Source organism: Motacilla alba, chromosome 5 (genome assembly GCF_015832195.1).
Source record: "Motacilla alba alba isolate MOTALB_02 chromosome 5, Motacilla_alba_V1.0_pri, whole genome shotgun sequence".
NCBI lineage: Eukaryota > Metazoa > Chordata > Aves > Passeriformes > Motacillidae > Motacilla > Motacilla alba.
Window position 1 is genome coordinate 51,074,296 of NC_052020.1, and position 20,245 is coordinate 51,094,540.

General features: G+C 45.5%; 1 protein-coding gene and 1 long non-coding RNA gene across 21 annotated transcripts in view; one reads left to right on the forward strand and one right to left on the reverse strand.

Moving 5' to 3' along the window:
* The window catches only part of LOC119701129, a 91,266-nt gene extending 76,678 nt beyond the window's left edge, over window positions 1–14,588 (reverse strand). For 5 of the 6 annotated variants that reach the window (XR_005257021.1, XR_005257019.1, XR_005257020.1 and 2 more), the window contains exon 1: window positions 11,702–11,821. This is a non-coding gene — a long non-coding RNA (uncharacterized LOC119701129). Of the gene's footprint in view, window positions 1–11,701; window positions 11,822–12,918 lie in introns of those variants that run through there. The other variant, XR_005257022.1, reaches the window with a different exon arrangement.
* The window catches only part of LOC119701125 (translation initiation factor IF-2-like), a 96,341-nt gene continuing 86,814 nt past the window's right edge, over window positions 10,719–20,245 (forward strand). For 12 of the 15 annotated variants that reach the window (XR_005257013.1, XR_005257011.1, XR_005257010.1 and 9 more), the window contains exon 1: window positions 10,719–12,239. Coding sequence is in view for 5 of the 15 variants with exons in the window: in XM_038137244.1 (XP_037993172.1) it covers window positions 11,409–12,239 (831 nt within the window). In the remaining 10 variants the exon portion in view is untranslated. The other 3 variants (XR_005257014.1, XR_005257016.1, XR_005257015.1) reach the window with 2 other exon arrangements.

Genomic DNA, 20,245 nt, shown 5'->3' on the forward strand with positions numbered 1-20,245 from the left:
CCCAATCACAAAATGTGACACAGAGGACTATTTGAGCACATCACGCTTTTTTTTATGTGCTGCTATGCCCAGTTTGCAGATTCAAAGGGGAACCATATCAAGTAATCTAAAAGTCATGCAGGAAATCTGTGGTATAGCAAAGCCTCAAATCCAACAGAATTCTACATCCCTTTTACAAACTGATCTCTCCTCAATGATCTCTCCTTTGAGACTACAGTCTGTCTCAGTTTCCCAAGTTAATTCTCAGGAGTGCTAGCTCGTGATTATTGAAAATAATAAGATTGCTCCAATTGCTATCAACAGGAGCTTTGCAACTAATTTTAACAGGAACAGGCTCATTGAATTCAGAAATCTAAAAATATCACAATGCTTCCCTTATATCGCAAAGAGAGCAGTAGATTAGTTGACAGAGAGAAGATGTATATACATATGTATGTAATAATAGAAATACATAAATTTAGAATATGTATGCTGTTGTGACAACATTAGACTTAAATTTTACTTCTGTAGCCAGAAACAACCTGCAGACCCATGAAACATCCTGTATCTGACTTTTGCCTTGTTTACTTTCTCAAGGCCTCTGTTAACTTATCTCTCAGTCCATAAGATTCTTAGTCTGATAGAGATTTCAAACTGCTACCATTAAAAGGTAACTGCAATGATTTAAAAGGAAAAAATAGCCTACACCTATGGAAATTATTCTATTCTTTTACCTTAAAATAGAGATGGGGGGAAAAGGCATGTTTCAACACTGAGGTCAATATACAAGAGTACTACAGGACTGTCTCCCATGGTTTGCTGTGATTAAGGACATGCTCACTTGCCAGCATTTGCTGCAGTTCTGGCAAGTCGTGAGACAGCAGACTTTAAATCTGTAACATGACTGATAGAAGTGTTGTTTTTAAAGGTTGAAAATGTTTTAGCACTAAATATTAAGTCACTCAGAGATTAGAATATGTATGGGATCAATTTTTCACCACATTTCATCAGACTTTTATGCTGTGAAAAATAGTGGGGCTACTCTGGCATAAAACCATTGCAATGGAATGGAGATTCATACCTGTGGTCACTAATGTGGCCCACTTGTATATACTAAAGGATATGGGGGAAAAATATTAAGAAAAGGTGTCAAAGCTCAAACATGTTCTAAAATGACTTTCCAGTGCAACACTAAGTAAAATCAACATTGTTTTTTGATAAAAACTTTGATAGCATTTGTTGGAGTCTATGACTCTCACTTTTCACTCATCATTGGGACTGCAGAATTTATGTCCATATCAATTACAGAAAGTTGCCCCATCTTGCCACCAAGATGCAGGTGAGCCTGCAGTAGGACAAACTGCGTGACACAGAGGTCACATGCCGTGCAAAGTTACAGATGGAAGCAGATTCCAGCAAAAAGCCTGACATCATTCTGGCTGTTAGGCTGTGCTGTCTCCATTTCAATTCTCTCTCAGACAGTTTCTTACTGAATCCAAGACTACCTTTTGAGTCTTGCCCTTGGTTTATGTTCTCAGCCACGAGAAGATAGGCCAAGCAGTACAGAAGAAATTTCTGCATTAGACAAAGCTGTGAGACACAAATGATGGAAGATGGTACTCAGATGGTAGTACGGAGAAAAATGGCTTGGCAAGTTGAAATGAAGGCCATAAAGTCATAGAAGTATAGAATCATTGGGTTGGAAGGACCTTAAAGCTCACAGCCTTCAGTTAGAAAATTCATTTAAATCAACCAAAAACGAGAAGGTCCACATTGCTCTTTGCTCCTATGGGTTTGTTTTCTCCAGTTTAGATCAGCTCTGCCTTTGAGCTCTTTCTGCCAAACTCTTGACAAGTTTAATTTTGAAAACTGACAACAACAAGGAAGCTTTTAACCATTTTTATATTAATCTACTTCAACTCATTTTTATCTAGCTAGAGGCAGGGTTTAATCAATTTCAGGTTCTTTCTCTAAAGAAGGCCTCAGCTCAACTTAACCACAGTTTACACTGTGGCCTACATTACTAAATTCCAATGGCATTTAACTTTTCAAGGTCTTTCTTTAGAGTGGTAACACTGAGTTTTACATGATACATAGACAAGGGTTTAGGAAATGCCAGATGGTTACTCCTGAAAGGATTTACTGATGGACCACGCCACCACTAATGGAAAACTGAAGAGCACACTTAGCCAGAACATTGTCAGACATTAGGATTTCTCACTACTCATCACACACACACAAACAAAAAAAAAAACCCTTTCATGCTTACTGGGAAGCTCCTGGAAGAGCCCAATTCTGCATTCCCTGCAAACCCCCAAATTCCCTTGGATTTCACTAACAATTTTGAGTTGCACAAGCATAATTCCCTCTCCAACTAGTAACTTCTGCCAGAGCCACAAAAGGCATGACTCTCCTACAACTGTTAGCCAGAAGATTTAGCCTTTTTGAGCTCAAATTGTCAAGCTATTCTCTAGCTCTGGTAGTTCCAGGTTCAATTCCTGGTAATTATTAGGACAACGGTTACTTCACAGGGAACACAGAATCCATCTCTAAGTACTTCAAAAATTCCTAATATAGAGGAACACCTTTCGTTTTATTTTAGTAGGCATAAATGTATATCCACATGCTCTCTCAATATATGATTGGGGGGGGGAAAAGCATTGAAAACTGATTTGTAAGAGGAGATGCAGATTAACAATAAATGCTTATATAACACAAAATGGCACATAATATTAGGAATCATTGACTGCAATACAAACCAGATGTCGCTGTGTCTGTAACAACCCCACAAATTTCTACTTGTCTGTTACCTCTGGGTTTTTTCTTTTACATATAGACTTGCATGTTAAAACTTGCAATTTCCATGGCAAAGATGAATCAAGGAGCTTTTATGTCTGAGCTTATGAGGTTTAATAATTTTCTAAATTTGCCTAGCATAAAACACATAACAGCTTCAAGCAGATGACTCAAAAAATCATATAACATTATCTGTGTATGTATTTACAGCTTATGTTTAGGAGGAAAAACACATTCAGTGAGAGAATGACATCTTTTCAGTGATTTAAACAAAACACACCAAAAACCAGAGTGGAATTTAGGCTTACAAGCAGGAAGATATACAGCAATAATTGCATAACAGCCTCCCTGATTTTTTGCACTGGCTCAAGGAAGCTCACTGTATGAGCACACACTCTTTGGTACACTGTAGCTAAACACAGAAACTGCTTAAAATCCCAGCTCTGGAAAAACTTCTGAAAAAACTTAATTTGAAATTCTGCTGCAGTCAGTGGGACATGCTTATCCATATTTATATGCTTGGCAGCTGAGGACCCAAAAGATCTACAGCAGGTTCCTCTTTCCCCTTGCACATTGAGGTCCTTTCAAATCCCACCAACCATTTACAGAGCTCCAGCTCTCAGCTGAATAAAACGCTTACAATAATCTGGAGAGCACAGTCTAGACAACTCTCATCCTGAGAACATATTTGCTACCACAGGGTACCAAAGGTCTTCCAAAAATTGTAAAGAAGTAGAGAATTTCCTTCCCTTTGGAAAGAGTGAAGTCCACTACATGTGTTAACTTGGACTCACCCTAACAATTGCTTTTTCCTCCACAAAATGTATTAAGGACCTAATATCATACTCCATTCCTAGAGTGATCAAATTCTACAGATACATAAATTATCAAATATCAGCATGTAAACTGTTACAATCCTTGTTATTGGGAGCAGTAAAGCCTATATGTTTACATGTTTAATCAAGATGAAAATTATTACCTAAAGCACTAGGATGACTTGACTTCTGTCTTCATAGAGAAGAAATTGCAAGCTCCTTTTCTTTTTTGCAGAAAAAATAACATTTACTGATGATATACAAATGTTAAGAAAAAAAAGTATGAACAAACAAAATCTGTTTCATCAAATTCTCTGACAGAGACACAAAAAGGAAATGCCAAGATGCTTTACATCAATAAGATGCACTTTCTGACAAGTATTTAACCCTTTTAAAATCATAGAATCATAAAATAGGTTAGGTTCAAATGAGCCCTAGAGAATATCCAGTTCCCACCCCCAGCCATGAGCAGGGATACCTATCACTAGACCAAGGTGCTCAGGACCCTATCCAACCTGGCCTTGAGCATTTCCAGGGATGAGGCACCCACAACTTCCTTGAGCAACCAATGTGTCACTACCCTCACAGTGAAGAAATTGTTCCCAATATCTAATCTAAACCTGCCCTCTGTCAGTTTAAAGCCATTACACCTTGTCCTGTCACTCCATGTCCTTGTAAAAACTCCCTCTCCAGCTCCCTTTTCAATCTCTTTAGATACTCAAGGTATCTAAAAGTCCCCCTAGATCCTTCTTTTTTCAAGGCATGAGTGATGCTGAAAACCATGAGACTGACTTAACTCATTTCCCTGCATAGTACAATTTGTTTATTCTACAATGGGAAATTCCCCTTCTTTTTAGTCAACTTCAAAGTTTATTTTAGTGCAAGATTCCCCTCAGACACAGCAATGCGACCACCTGACTTAAGCTGGAGTGTGGTAATACACATCCATACTGCCCTTCCTCCTGCAGCATCTTTTGCAATGTGTGCTGTTCACACGCCAAACACTCTTTCACCGATAAACTCTTTATTGGGAAATTAGGTAAACTGACCAACTATGTGTACCAATTAAGGGTAAAACTGATAAAAACTGGCTAGAGGAACACACAAGCAGGGGTTTATAATAGGAGAGAGGAAGCCTGCTGGAGAGGAAAGAGCAGGGGTAAAGATAAAAGTGGTCTCTTAAAATTAGAACAATTTAATTTGTGTCTTTATGTATCATGTATTTGCATTTCACCATGATAATAAGAGGATTCGCCAAGAAACAGTATCATTGTATGAGGAGAGACCCCAACAGTTTCGTATAGGAGTCTGCAGGGAAAACATGTTCAGGAAAGGTCTTCCCCAAGACTCCTACCAGAACCTGCAAGCAGTTTGTAACTTGCTCCCTGGCAGAGCTCAGACACTCACAAATTGAGATGACAGCTGGGCATGGTTTTATGGAGCCTAGCAAGGCCCACACAGCGCAGTTGGGTGCCTGCATCCCTCTGCAGACCTATCTGCTAGAATTTTACTCAAGTTTACACAGGCCATCTGTGTAACAGCCCAAGTGACAATGCCGGTGCACCGCCGCCCACCGCACCAGTGACTGAGCAGCAATGCCGTCTCGCTCTTTCCAACCACCTTCTGCCACTAGGAGCCACTGATTTGGAAACAAACATCCATGCAGGGCCACTTCCCATGGAAAGCAGAGTTAAACACCATGGGCACCAATCTGTAAGGCAGCGGAGGTCTGAGAGGCAGATGCCCTAGCAGGGACAGATCTGGTACTGGTTAGAGAGCCACAGCCCGGAGTACATTTTGAAAAGCTTACATATTGCACAGTTCCTTAGCTACTCCACACTGTGCTTCTGTACACTGCACTATAAAATCTCCCAGTGCAGTAGGTGGGCTGGCTATTTTTAAAGTGCTTTGGATGAGTTTAGGCTGATTATTATGCCTCTTTGATTCTCCTCCTTTTTGCAAAACAGACTGAGTTTTGACTCAGAAATAAATACGTCTGGCAAAAGAAAACAAAGTCAGGCTTTATGTAAAATTTACACCGAACATAAACCTAAGTCTAAGTACAAGGCAAATCATTTTGATAAGTGGTTAATAAGTTAATAAAGATACTATTCATCAACCTACTGAAGTTGAACATTATAGTGATTTATAATTCTCTGGAATGTTTTTTACTGGTGTATTTATAACTGCTTATACCACATGGTCCTCACATGGCTAACCAGCTCTGCAGGATCTGTTTGTTATTTAAGAAAAGCATATTAATGAAATCTTAACATAAAGTGAGCGACCAGAAAATATAGTGACAGATACTATATTTTATAATCCATACATGAACTAAAAAATTTACCAGATCATTCTTTAACCTATTGAGCCAGCAGCAATAATTCATATATATTAAATTAACAAGAAAGTAAAGGTTACAATGGAAAACTGTTCCATTGCTGTAAAAGTGGAACCTGGTGAGCTCCAAAGCTCACAAGATGCTGCTGAATCCATTCTCAGGTTGAACAGTTTGAAGCTCAGCCTCAGGAAGTGTTTTAATTCAAATTTAATTTAATAACAAAGTGTCTTATTAATTCTACCTGGCAGGTTAGAGGAGGATGGTATATGCACTATCTGTGTCCTTTGTCATGCAGCTGGCAACAATGCTGTACTTTCCTAGGGCTCACCCTAGTACCTCGGGAAGACCTCACCACTTCTCTCTTCAGCAGGCACTCAGTGTTCAGACTGCACTCCCAGTTGCTGCAACAGAAGGGTTATGAACTCCTCCACTTCCACAAGTCCATTTCAAACAGACTTTCAGTGCCAGTAGTCTTGCACAAAAGCTTGTTTACAGATTCAGAAAATGAACAGAAAAATAATGCAGTTGCTCTCATGTCAAAATTTAACTGGACTCTAAATATTTTAGGATCCAAGGTCCTAAAATTCACATCCAAATATAGATGTAGACACATAAGGAACAAGGTAATTTCAATACAAAGATAATTCCCAGAACATTACTTGAGGTTTATTGACTAGTTAGAAAGTTAAACTAAACAGCCAGCTTATCCTGGAAAGAATGAGACTCTTTTTCACAAATGACTGTGATCTGTTTATTGGGACACAAGACTGGACTCAGCATATCTAAACTGCATGCACCCTCCTCCTTGTCTCTATTCTTTTGAGATCTAGCACTAGCTGTATTAACACTTTTCCCTATTTCATCTAGGTGGCATAACTTTGAACTGGAGCAGAGGAGACTGGTTTGCACAGCAGCCCCCAACCTTCGACCATACAGCAACAATTAACAGCAACTTCTGTCACCACCTCTTTGCACTGAATAGATATCTCTGAGCAAACAGACCCTTGCACAGTAGCCCCAGGAGCCTGAGAGGCTGCAGAATGATCAGTAAGAAAACCCACAGTCCAGAGTCTGACATGAGCTGGGTAGACTAACTAAAGTTACATCACAAGCTCAAATGAAGTTTGAACAAAGTGCAGCTACAGGCAACACCTCTGTTCTGTTTCCAGATCAAATAATAAGTTGTTTGGGTGTTTGAACACTTCTGTTTGTGTGTTTCCTTGTTTGTTTGTTTTATATCTCTTTCTGAGACCCTTTTTGTCTGCCCTGAGTGTACTCCCAAGAGTTCTATCTGGACCAGTATATTTCTCACTGCAAGTGCTACATCAGCAGCTTAGCACATTGAAGAGCTTCTTTCTAAATTCAAAACTGCCCTCGTACTTGGAGGCGTATAGAATGTACTTGAGAGCATCACAGGCATAGCAGTTTTCTCTCCATGTAGCCAAGGATGACGTTGCAGGGTACCATCTAAATCATCCCACTTGCAATGTAAATAGTCCAGCACTGCTTGCCTCTATGCACATTGAGGACATCCCTACATGACACGCAGTCACTGCAAACCCTTCTGCTGATAAAGATGAAATACTGACCCACAATCCTCTGGCTATATGAGATCATGCCCAGTCAAAACCTGGTATTTCTGCAGCACAAATTGACCCTGTGTGCCTATACCGTGCTTGGAGCATTTTGATATAGTTTGGCATCATTTTGCAAAGTTGTAAAGTCCTCCAGGGCCACATAAAGCCTCGGGAGAAATGGGGGGAAAGGCAGGAATGGCAGGTATAAAAAATAAGAAACTACTAGCTGTAGTCTGTGAACTTCATGAACCTATTACAGAAACCCCAGACACAAAACACAGTATAGAGCTAAATTCCAGCACCCATTACTCACCCTACTTTTGAAACAAGAGTAAGTCATGTGTGGAATAAGATACTGCTCTGTATGAGACATCCGTGGCTCAGTATAACCTGGACCACACTGCATGAGGGATTTTCTATCCCAAAAGCAAAGAAGCAAATTGAATGAAAAAGAAAGTAAAAAACATGACAGTGTGAAAGTTCCAGGTAAACAATATCAGAAGGACAAAATATGAGTTGCAGTTACATATATACACCCTGAACTCTGATTTCAGAGTAGATACACATACCGTGTTGTTGTCAGGCATTTACCATGGGCTAGATTATTTTTTTGGACCTTCCAGAGGGAGAAGGGAGAAAGAGTAGTCAGATTTTTTTTATCATCTTTAAAATTACTGGAATTTATTTCCAACTTTGTTCCAGCTGCAGCTTTTTTTTTTTTTTCCAAGACTCTAAGCATACCCTACCCGATGTGTGGGCTAGGCAGGCTTTAAAAATGCAAAAGAAACAAATTAGGGAATTGTCTCTTGCTTTTTCATTCTGTCTTTACTTTCTCAATCTTTCACCATTTCACACAGATTCCAAGCTGTATCCCCACTGAGAAATGCAGGGCATGTTAAATAAGGAGCAGTTTGATCAAATAACAAACTCTGAACACAGCTGTCTCCACAGTCAGTGGTTCGGTCTCCTCCTCTCCCATCCCATCACCAGTCATTCCAATGCAAGCCCCACATTTCCTATCTTCTTTCTCTGCCCTCCAAACTCCCTCTTCTTTCCTTTTTCCTCTTTCATTTGCTTCTCTGCCTCCTGTATACACAAGCACCCACCTCCACACTATCATACTCAGTCTCTCAATTAAAAAGGTGACATTTTGTATCAAAAATAAAAAACTAAGCAATTGTGAGCGATGACGAAGAAGGTAAGACTTCAAGGACAATGCACCAAGGAAGCAAAAATGTCCCCATTGGGCTAGTGAAATCTCTCTGTCGTGGCCTAATGACAAAAAAAAGAAACCAAACTGAAAACCCTCTCTGGAACCTAACCTGTTAAGTTTTCAAAATTGCCACCAGTTAGTGGTTTGGAAATTTCCTGTGTAGCAGCTGGCACCCAAACTACCATGCTTCATATCCATACATAAATTTGCTCAATTAATTTTTCAATGCCTTCTCATTTTGTATTTGAGAGAAACGGTAATTAATTGTCGCTTGAATCTTCTCACAGAACAAATTCACAAGGCTTCCATTAGTACCCTGTATGACTGCTGAAATACCACATCCAATCCATATAGCCAAAAAGTTTTGTTTCACATCCAGTCAGTAGTCACAAGCTGGTATTATCTTCCACAATAAAGCCAAAACAGCTATCATTATATCAGGTCTATTTTCTAGTTTCAAGCAAGTGTATAAGTGCAGCTTTGGAAAATATTCTCAAAATACCTTTTCCAGTTCATTACTCTGTAGTGCCAATGGTCATGTAGTGCAACTTGTATGTTTTTGGATGTAAGCCTGACAGTGAATGTCAGCCACAGCCCAGACTATACACATTCACAAATCATTGTAATACATATAATAATGTTTTATTAAATGCAAGTTTTAAAAGAGGGTTAATGTTGCCCTAAGTAGATCAGATGAACAAGGTAGTCACTGTAGCAGTTTAAGCCTACTTTTTAAGAGCTACTGGACAACATGTGATGTATCTATATGCAGAACAGCACTTGTATTTGGAAACGTGATTTTCAAGAAATTTCAAGTTTTGTTTTTCAAGAATTTATGTCATTTCTGCAGCTGCATATCATAGGGTTTTCAAAATGGGTTGACTCAGACACACCCAAGTATTCTTGTAGGGCTCTGTTATTTACAAGCCACTCTGTTAAAATGGCAGTTATGATTTGGCTATACTCATTACTTTGTTTTCATTGTCTTCACATACTTTCATATGTCTTTGTCCTGATACTACTAGGCTTCCTAGCAACATGGAGAAAATTAAGATTTGCTCCTTCAAAGAATTCATGGCCTCAACCCAGAGTCCCACTGACCACAGTGAATTTTAAGGTTAAACAGGCAGAATACCGTCAAGAGCAACAGCAAAATCTAAATCTGAATTAGAGGGATAATATGGTCTATCCTTGCAATTTTCTGCAACAACAAAACCTTCACAGTGGCTGAAATCCTGACCTCACTAATAACACTGACTAACCCTCTCTGGAAGATTTCACTAATACGGTTCCACTGGTACATGCACCTTACAAGTTAATTCACTTCTGCTTTTATTTGTAATTTGAGAGCCAGATGCCAAGAAAATTACCAGAATGTTTACTGCTTAAAAACAAGTATTAAAGACAGATATGAGGGATGGAGAATCCTGAATATATAAACTCAAAAGCTTAAGCAGTCAATTCCAATTTTTCAGATATCTGACACAATTTTCTTAATTGTTGCATCACAATTTACTAACAAGGCATTTGTCTTCTTCATTTATTTTCTTTCCCTTTTTTTTCCCTTTAAATTCACAGCTGCAAATCAATGCAAACTCATTCAGCAAGTACCCAGGAGAAAAGCCCGCTCTGTTTTGTAAAGTGAACATTGTGCTTTTGGGACCTCTCATTTTTAACAATGTTACACCCTTGGGCCCTTCTGTCTTCCAACTCCTAGCTTGAAAGCTTGCATTCTCACTAGCTGATCCTTTTAAAGCATGCTTTTGTAAAACTGCACTGAAGTGAAAAATGTTCATGAAGAACTTTGGTTTATTATTTTAAATAGCAAAGGTAGCTCTCCTGCCTCAATCCTGACATCTTATTGATTTTTTTTTTTTGGCCAAAAATATCAATAAAGTAAAGTAATTCCCAGTTTCCTATGTTACAGCAAACAAACTGATTACATTATTACTGGATAACATCACCTCTCTGGAATTAGGCTGCTAGCTGAGGTTTTATTATAGTAGTGAATTCACACTGCCATGGTTAGCAATGTCAGCTTTTCAATTAAAATAGTCTCTTCCTCCTCATCCTCCTCTGCCTATCTTTTCTCAAAGGGCTGAAATTTGGACTTAAAAATGAACTTAAGGTAGAAGGAGTGACAGCCTAATCCATGTCACTAAACCCATGGCTTACCATTTTAGCACATTTCTGACAAGTAGCTTTAGAGTATTTTTAAGTAAAGGCCCAGCTTCATGCCTTCATCCTCTATCCAAAACTTGAGTGTGTATGCAGAGTATGTAACACTCATTACCATTACCTTTGTGGCTTGAGCTTCTTAATAAATGAGCTTTTAATAATCTCCTCATTTCAAGGAGCCACTGCTTTTAAAACTGTGCATCCAGCAGACAGCTTGGACTGAAAGATGTGTGTTGCTACAGCTTCACTTCAAAATTCTGTTTCAAAACAGGGATGTCATGCACGAAGCATGTTTCTCAGAAGCGCTGTTGGTGCTGAGCCACGCAGTGTAAAGGATCTGAGAACACTCCACCTGGGAGCTCTGAGAAAAGGTGGGGGACCCGCTGCAGGCTCGCCATGAAGGCATCCGCCATACGTTTTTGCTGGGACGTGCCAGGAGGGTTCCATGGAAACCGCAGGCAGCTAAAACCCCGCGGTGTGTTTGCCGAACAGGGCAGAGCACAGCGGTGATGACACCGACGCTGCCCGTCACTCGGACACCGAGTCCCTGTCCCCAGCCTGTGCCCCGCGTCCCCTCCCCGCCCCGCGTTAAGGTTCTGTGTTTGCCTTTGTCCGTGTGCGGGCGGGCGGCTGTCCCCCGGGCACACGCCGGACACACCTCGGGGACAGCGCGGGGCACAGGGCCGGGGGTCGGCCCGGCCCCGGCCCGCCCGCCCGCTCAAGCCCTGGCGCCGGAGCGCGGCCCCGCCGGGCACGGGGCGCGAGGGACGGCCACCCCCTCCCGGCCCCGACGGTCACTTACGTTGGGGGCGGGTGCCGCCGGGAGCGCTGCCGGCCGCGGGGACGGACCCCGGCCCGCCTCCGACAGGGGTGCCGGCCGGGAGGGGGGCGGCCTCCCGTTCGGTGTCGGAAGGGTGAATATTTGCCGGAAACCCGGGCGTTTATTCCACTTGGCAGAAGCGCAGGGGTTCGGGGAGGGGGCATGGGTGCGACGGGCGGCACGCGGGTGCCCGGGGAAGGGGGCGAAGAGCGGGGCCCGATGTGCCCGCTCGCCGCTCGACTGTCGGATCCGCTACCCGGCGGCTGCCGCCGTGAGTCACCCCCGGCCGCGGCAGCGTCAGCCTCGCCGCGGCGTTGGCAGCCAGACGAGCCGCGGCGCGGAGCCGCCGCTGTCCTCGGATGAACCCGGCGGGGCTGCCAGCGCCAGCCGAGTGCGCGCGAGGCGAGAGCCGAGGCTGTGCCGGCGCGGCGGCGTGCGACACCCCTGCGGCGGGGATGGCGGAGACGGGGCGGGGGGCGGGAGCGGGGGGGGGCAGCCCCTCGGCGGCCGGGCCGGAGAGGTAAGCGTGGGACAGGGAAGGTGCGGCGGGGGCACGGTCACGCAAAGGACACGGTGCGGGGAGGGGCGCGTCCCCCCAGGGGCCGCGCGTCCCCGAGGACGCTGCTGTGGCGGCCCAGGGCGAGGGGAGGAGGCGGAGGGGGGCGTGGGGGGCGAAAGCCCCTCAGCTCCAGGCACGGGTCAGATGGCTTCCGACAGCGGGGATGTTCGTCGGTGCGGATGGGACACCCCACCCGGGCCCTGTCCCGTTAAAAAAAGAAAAAGACAGCATCCTCTGCCCCGCGGCGCAAAGATCCGGCTCCTCATGGGCGAAAGGTGCCTCGTTGCCCAACAGCCTTATCTCCCTTCTCCTGGCTGCAGGGAGCGGCAGGAAATCGGGGCAGCTGCCGGCAGCTGCTGGCGATGTCTCGAAAGCCGCAAGCAGGGTCACGGCCGCTGCCGCGCTCCCACCGCCGCGTCCCGAGGTGGCGTAACCCGGGGAGGGGGGTTCATGGGCTTATCCGCAGCCTCTTCCTTTGCTCCCACCTGTCATCTCTAGTTTTTCTTCATTTCTTTGCTGTCCGCCCACCCCATCCCCTACAGCTGGAGCGACCGAGTCCCTAAGGACAAGGCAGGTTGCCCACGCGAAAGCACGCAGAGTTTGAACCCCGGGAGGACATCTTCTGCCCTCTGCCCCTGACCTGGGCGTTCCCAGCGCCGCGCCTTCCGCGGGGCTTTCGACGAGCCCCGGGCACCGGACTGGGCTCCGCCGGGGGCGGTGAGGCGCCGCGCTACCCCCGAGGAGCCGCGCTGGGAGGTAGGATGCGCCGGGGAAGAGCTCGACATCAGGGAGACGAGAGCTAGGAAAAGGGCTTTTAAGGAAATTCTCCCTCGGTGATGTGAGGACGGGTGGGAGGGACGGAGCCCCTTTTTGCTCCGGGAGGGAGAGACCTATCCGCACACGCAGATCAGGTCATCGCAGTGCAGCAGGTGCCTCCGAACCCCTTCGCTTCTTCCCCGCTCCGTCTCTGAGAACAGCGCCCGAGGGAGCCCACAGACACCACCTTAATAGCCGTAATAATTAAAAACAACAACAACAACAAAAACCCCCTTCTGCCTGGCCTTAATGATCCTTTACACACATTCCCCAGCCGCTCCCTCCCCCGTCCCCCCAGTGAAGGGCACTGATTATTCGCACTCCTCTGTTTGCCGAGAGCGCAGCCTGATGAAAGGACTTTATCCTCGAGTGACTCCATCGCTTGCTCCTCCTCCTCTCCCCAGCCTCGCTTCCCTCTCAGCCCTAATTGGGCTCTTGCTAATATGATTAAAGCCCAGTTAAATGTTTCTTGATAAATCTTGTCAAGAGAGGATCCCCCTCCGTCCCCTCCCCTCTCTGTTGGTTGTCAGAAGCCCGGTTATAGACAGGACATGCCCGGCTCCTGCTGTTCATACGCTGGTGGGAAGTTGGCATTTCACAATTGTTCCTTTAACAGGGTTGTTTTGGAGCCGGTCCTGGGGATTGTTCCTCTTTAGGCCGGGCTTGCTGATAAGAACCGCCCGTGGCTTTTATGTAACACGTTAGGATTTGGTCCTGGTCCCAAAATCGCACTGTTTCTTTAGCCTTTTATTTCATACCCACCCTCCCCCTCCTGCTCTCGCTGCTCTTAGTAGCCTGTTCCCGGAAAGGCTCTTGCTCGATGTGAGCCGGCCAGGCGCGATCGCCCGTGTAAAAGCCGCGCAGGTCCCAGCGGAGCTGCGCGGGGGCGGAAGGTGCGCGCCGGGGGCTGGTCCTGCACAGCCGGCCGCTCCCGCCCCCGCTTCCCGGGAAAAGCCCCTTTTCTTGGGCTCCTCTCTCCGCGCTCGGAGCCCTCGGGCGAGGCTCTCCCTTTACTGCCCGTCGTTGTGTGAGGCGCCCCGATCCCCCCGCAAGTTTTGCCGCAGCAACCCGGCAGCGAGCGCGCTCTGCCCTTCACCTGCGTCTGTTTCCTTGTGGTTTCACTGCAATTGTACTCGGGGGTTAAAGCCCTCCCGCCCCCGTTATCCCTGGGGGAATGTGGTTGAATTCGTAGGAATTAGGAACCAGCAGTCGGCGTTGGAGGGTGAGGGTGGTCCCCCGGGCGCCGGGCCCCCTGCGGCCAGCCACGGGCTGGCAGCGCTGCGCCTGTGCTGGCTGTGCCGACCGGCTCCCCCGCAATTCGGGGGGGCTCGTTCGTGGGCCTGTTGGCTCGTTTCCACTTTGGTGTTCGGTTTTCTTTGGGGTTTCAGAGGTCCGGCAGGGTCTTTTCGAGGGTATTTGGTGGCTGCTGCTTCAGCCTTACTGGGTTTGGAGGCTGCGGGGGCTGTAGTTGTCGAAGGGGGGATGGGGACGGGCTGTTTGCTCCTCTGTAGAGCCCTGCAGCCGTGGCCTGGAAGCTCTTCGATCCGCGGCCGGAGGTGATATTTCCCGATGGCACACCTGGTCCTGGCTCCAGCCCGTGCCCCGCGTACTGGCAGAGCTGCTGCCTCACCGCCTTTCCACGGGGGGCACACACTGCCTCCACCAGTGGGAAACAGGGACGGGGGTGGCCGAGGGACACGGACCGCTGCCTCTGTCCCACACCCCGGCGAAGTGCTCCCGAATCCCTCCCGCTCCCGAATCCCACCGTTTCAGCCCCAAGGCTGCTCCTCTTCGTGCCCGAGGCTCTCCCGGGGCCGCCGCTGCGGGGACGGGCCTGCGGGAGGCAGCGGAGGAGAAAGGTCAAAACCAAAAAACGAAAAATCACCCCCAGCTCCGGGGAGCGCAGTTCCAACAAAGGCGCTTGTTCCCTGGGCAGGGGAAAACCCGAGCCAAGGGGCAAAACAGCGATCTCCCTCCCCGCCGAGCCCCGCTGCCTCCTCCGGGCGGCGGAGCCCGGGGCCGCGGGGCTGAGCCCGGCGGGGCGGGCGGGGGGCGCGGGGCCGGACCCGGGCGGGGACCTGCGTCCCGCGGAGGTTTCTCCTCCTTGGCTCGACCCAGAGGAGCGTCAGCCCTCCTCAGGCGAAGCTTCAGCCGCGGTTTGAGGATGGTTCCCTCTCCCTGCTCGTTCCTTTCCTTCTCCCCTGTGTGTTCCCCCACCGGGGGGGTCTGGGCTAGAGCGAGACCACAAGAGCTGCGGCCCCTTTGGCCCGGGACTGTGGATTTACCCGAGAAGAGTCCTAAATAAGCAGCTGTTTGTGCTCTAGCTGGAACGCTGGAGGCTTTCTAAGAATGACTCTTTTCTTACACGAGGGTTGGGGGTTTTTTAATTTAATTTTATTTTTATTGGTACATCGAACCAGCCTACAGCATTGCTGGCATCTTTCCACCAGGTGTCTGGGGCTCAGAGAAAAATTCAAATGAATCTGAAAATTGTGAAACAGTTTCCCTCCCCTTCTCCCAAATAAAATATGAGAAAGAATTGGTACAAACTGTCCAGGAAGGGATTCAAGATGGAAAAAGAAAAGCACCTTCATTCCACCAGAGTGGTGAGGACCCAGAAAGGCCTTCCACAGTCAGGAAGGAATCAAAGCACCTGGAAGATGGAATTTGACTGGTTTGAGAACCAGCTTCTGAGATGTGGTTACCACCCACAGCAAGGAACTTGACCCCATGATCCAAAATATCCCTTCTAATACTCTTCCTAAAAAATAATAATTTGCCTTTCTGTACATAAAAAAAAAAAAAAAATCAAGTACACTGCACACATAAAACTACTCTGCTTCACAGCACTCTTGTAGGTATGAGTCCCTATTCTCAATCTTCAGAGGAGTGAACTGGTTTGCTCCAGGGGTCACGCTTGGAGCTGGGGGCACTTGCTGACTGCTGAGACCCAGAGCTCCCATCACCACCCAGCCCTGCTCTGCTCACTGAAGTCCCCCCTCACACTGATGCTGTTAGGAAAGGAACTGAGAGAAGTCTATCTGCAAATACAAGGGGCTGCTTTGCAAGATCCAGGAAACAACAATTCTGGAGGTCGTTTTAAACCAAGTATACAGTATGAGGAAACAGACATGCAACTGGGGGGGTTAGATTTAAAACTCTCAGTGTTTGACTGTTATCATTATTTACTTAAACACCACTTAGTCTTGATAAGTAGTCCTTGTTACTTTTAGAAGAACCCAGCTGAACTGACTGAAAGATTTTCTACTCACCTGACTTACAAAACAATCGTTTTCTGTCTGAATAAATTGAGAGGACTGACTGATGCTCATGCTTTCGATGTAGACAGCAAAAGCTAGACTCAAATCTACTTGCTTTTCTTATGCAAATCTTCTCACTGGATTAGAAGGGAAAGTAAACAGCAGTCCAAACTTAAAGTCTTTTTTATTTTTAGAGGCAGCCTGTTGTATAAATCTGAAATAGAAACTGTTTTCATTTGAAGATCAAATAGAAGCTATCTAGTGAAGCTGACAAACAGGGCAGTATAATCTGTTTGCATTTTTGGGAAAAGGATAGTTCTGGTTTTGTTTCAAGGCAAGGAACTTTTAAATAATATTTAACGAAATAATTGACCTTGATGTTTAAACTACAACTTCCTTCATGTCATTAAGCTCACTGTTTTTTAAAAAAAATGTTTAGTATCTGAACTCTGGCATTCATTCTGCTAATCTCATAATAACATTTGTTTCTTGTGGAATTTTGTTTGATGAACTCATGGTGAAAGAGGAGAGAAAGAGTTCAGAACAACACGAGCTTTACAGCTCATTTATACTTTTTCTCCCTGAAAAAAATAGCAAAAACACCCTTATGCAGAATGACTTTTCAGGAACAATTTTTCAGATGGATGGATCAAGAAGAAACTTTCTACAGCTGAACCATAAGCCTTGGGACAAACTGTTCTTTTAACATGTATTCTGACTTTTAAAAAATATTGCAGTCCTTGACTACAAAAAAATGATTTGGGGGAGTTTGTCCTCATGAAAACTAGGCTCTGAGTCTGCTTTTGAAATGTGAGAGAAATGGAACTAACTCCATAAAGTGTGTCTATCACATAAAGCTTTTAGGACAGCCTAATTCACACTATATCCTGCTCTTTGTTCAACTGACAGATTTCCAAGTGCAGAAAGAGGCACATATCTGGGGACTGCTATTATCTAAGCTAAATATGTACATTTTGGATCAGTTCTATTTTATTTGAATACTCAACAGTTTCTGTTTGGGGATCTTAAGCATGAAAGGATTGCAGTGATGTGCATTTTATTAACTATCCATCATTCTTTTGCATGCACAAAGGTGCATAAACATGCACATTTACTAGTCTCTCTGCTCTGCAAGAGTTCAGAAAATTAGATGCAAAATTATTTCAAATAAAAGCAAACAAGGAACCAAACAACATACACATTACCATACAAGAAAATAGGGAAACAAACAAGGTGGGGAGAAATTAAAGCAATAAATGAACAGAGTTTAACTTAATTTTTATTTGTTTGTAAATGAAAAATACCGTGGCAGAAGTGGATTTTTTTCCCAGTCATGTGATCCTTGAATTGCAAAACACTGGTATCTACCAAAACACTGTTTTGTACCCTGCACGTTGTGTACCCACTCATAGATGAAAGCTCTTCCTTTTTCCCTGCTGGCACACATTTTTTCTCTCCAATGAGTTCCTACTTTCAGAAGTATGAGAAATCAGGTTGCTTTACTCCCAACAAAGGACACGTAGTTAACATTTCCACTGATAAACAATATTTGAATTCCCACCCCAGGGTACAAACAGTCAGCTCAATAATGTTTAAAGACCGGGGATCTAGAGAGCATGGTGGTGTTACACAACTGGAGATGTGACGTTATCTGGCAATCTGAGCAGGGTTACGCTGCTCATGGGACAATACAAATTCTGTGTCAGTCATCGAGTTGATGCAGGTTTTCTCAACTTCACACAAGTGTTATGCAGTACAAGCAAGAGTAAATTGTCAGTCATTTCCCATCCCATCACTGTCCTCTATCTCTGCCTCCCCTATGGCATAATTGGCACAGGGCATCCCTCAGAGTCCCCCATTGCAGTCCCTCAGGTTCCTGTCCTCAAGTGACTAACTGGCGACAAGCTGTGTGGGACACAGGGCAGCACCCGCGTCACACCAATGATGTGTTTGCAGGAGGAACAGCCAAGGGGCACTTTCTGTTACCCCCTTAACACAATCCGCCACTGTGACTCAACACCAACAAATGAAGGGAGGAGGAACCCCATGTCCTGTGAGGTTATCATGCAGTTCCCCTCCACAGGTTGCCTCCGTGCTTGCCAAGTTATATTTCTCCCACTTTTGCAGCTGCTGCTCTTCACTTTTACATGGAATGAGAATGTGGCACCTGGGCATGGCAGTTCTTGACCTGATAGACTATAGATGCTGCAACAGAGTCGTAGATGTCGTTTAGCTGTAGCTGTAGTTACTTGCAGAAGCTACTGGCTCTACTTCTTTTTTCTTTTTTTTTTTTTTAAATAAAATGAGCTTCAAGGAAAACAGTACAATAGCTCTTCCCAGTGAATTGGGTGCTGTGCCTGCTAAAAGTCACATCAGACCTATAGCCTGTATGTTTTGGAGTATGCAGTCAGCATCTAAGCTGATACATCTTTTCCCAGCAACCAAACATAGCTTGCAACACACAGGCAGAGACAGAAGATGGCATTTCTGTCATACAAGGCATACATGCTCATTCCATCTTCTGCTCCTCTGATGATGATTTGTGAGGAACCAACCTGGCATATTGCCTCATCCCAGGGAGTAAACTTCATCTCTACAGCACAGGTGTTAAGCAGGCAGCTGTGCAAAACCAGACTTCTCTGTGAGAGTGAATGCACTGTTCTTCCATTTTCCCCTGAGAATGATTTACCTGGAGATTGTGTTAGACCATGGGAATCCTCTCAGCCCAATATTTATAACGTCCCCCACTCTTGATTAGGGAACCAGAAACAATGAGTGTGTCCTAAATTTCATCAGTCTCTGGTTGTTTTGCTTTAGAGTCTTCTGTACTAAAAATGTCTTCTTATCAAGCACGGTTATTCTTTGTATCTTCTGCTGAACTGGTATAGAATATTTCTGCACACTGCAAAACAAGCAATGAATATTTGCCCCTGTGCTAAATTCAGTGGTTCTTATGGAAATCATCTCAGTCAACTTGCAAAGAGCTTCGGGGTCTATAGGTAACATGAGCTTAAACAGTACCTGCCTGGATACATCTCCTTACCTTTTCCTCCAAACATACCTGTGGGTCTGTCAGAGAACCCTGGGGAAAGTGTAACCACAATGAAGGTGCTAAGGGTGTGAGGATTAATCCAGAGAGGATTAAGGCTGCTAACCACTGCAGCATGTCCCTGCTGCCTGCGCCTTACTGAAGCACAAAAGTCTTGTGACTGGCGTGTCCTCCACTTCACTGGGTTACATGACACATGCCAGAAAATGTGTCAACCCACTCCCCATCTCTTCAGCATTATTAGCCTGGGGAGGGAAACACAGCCAAAGAACACGCACACAACTTTGACAGGTTCTGCCTAATCCACCCACATAATGACATTTCTTATGCTAAGTGCCAGAGCGGTGTAGGGAGGCCACTGTCTGTACCAGCTGCTGGCAAGTCAAAGTTAGTTTCATGGTTATGTTTAAGATACAGCCTGATGTTACGTTAAGAAGTCTTTGTCTCCTGTGGTGCAGCACTCAGAGAATGACATCAAAAGCCTTCCTAATTCACCCCCCGGGTCATCTGATTATAGGCATGGCACAGAGCCATGCTGCCCCAGGAGACCGTGAGTCAGGATGACATCCATGACTATCCTCTTAGTCCGTGGAAGGAAGTAATGTGCCCTGAGCATGAAACAACCAGGAGTAGATTACATCCTTCCTCGTGTCAGCTTAGCCCTGCTGGCTGCTGGGGCAGGCACTGGGAAGGCAAGAGCAGCCTCTGATTTCCCAGCCTTGCTCCTCCCCACCCTTACCTCAGGGAAGCTGTTTCTCCCCATGCTGGGACATGCCGTGCGGGCAAACCACACGAGAGGGTTTTGCTCAGCCAGGCAAGGAAGAGGATGCTCTGGCTCTCTT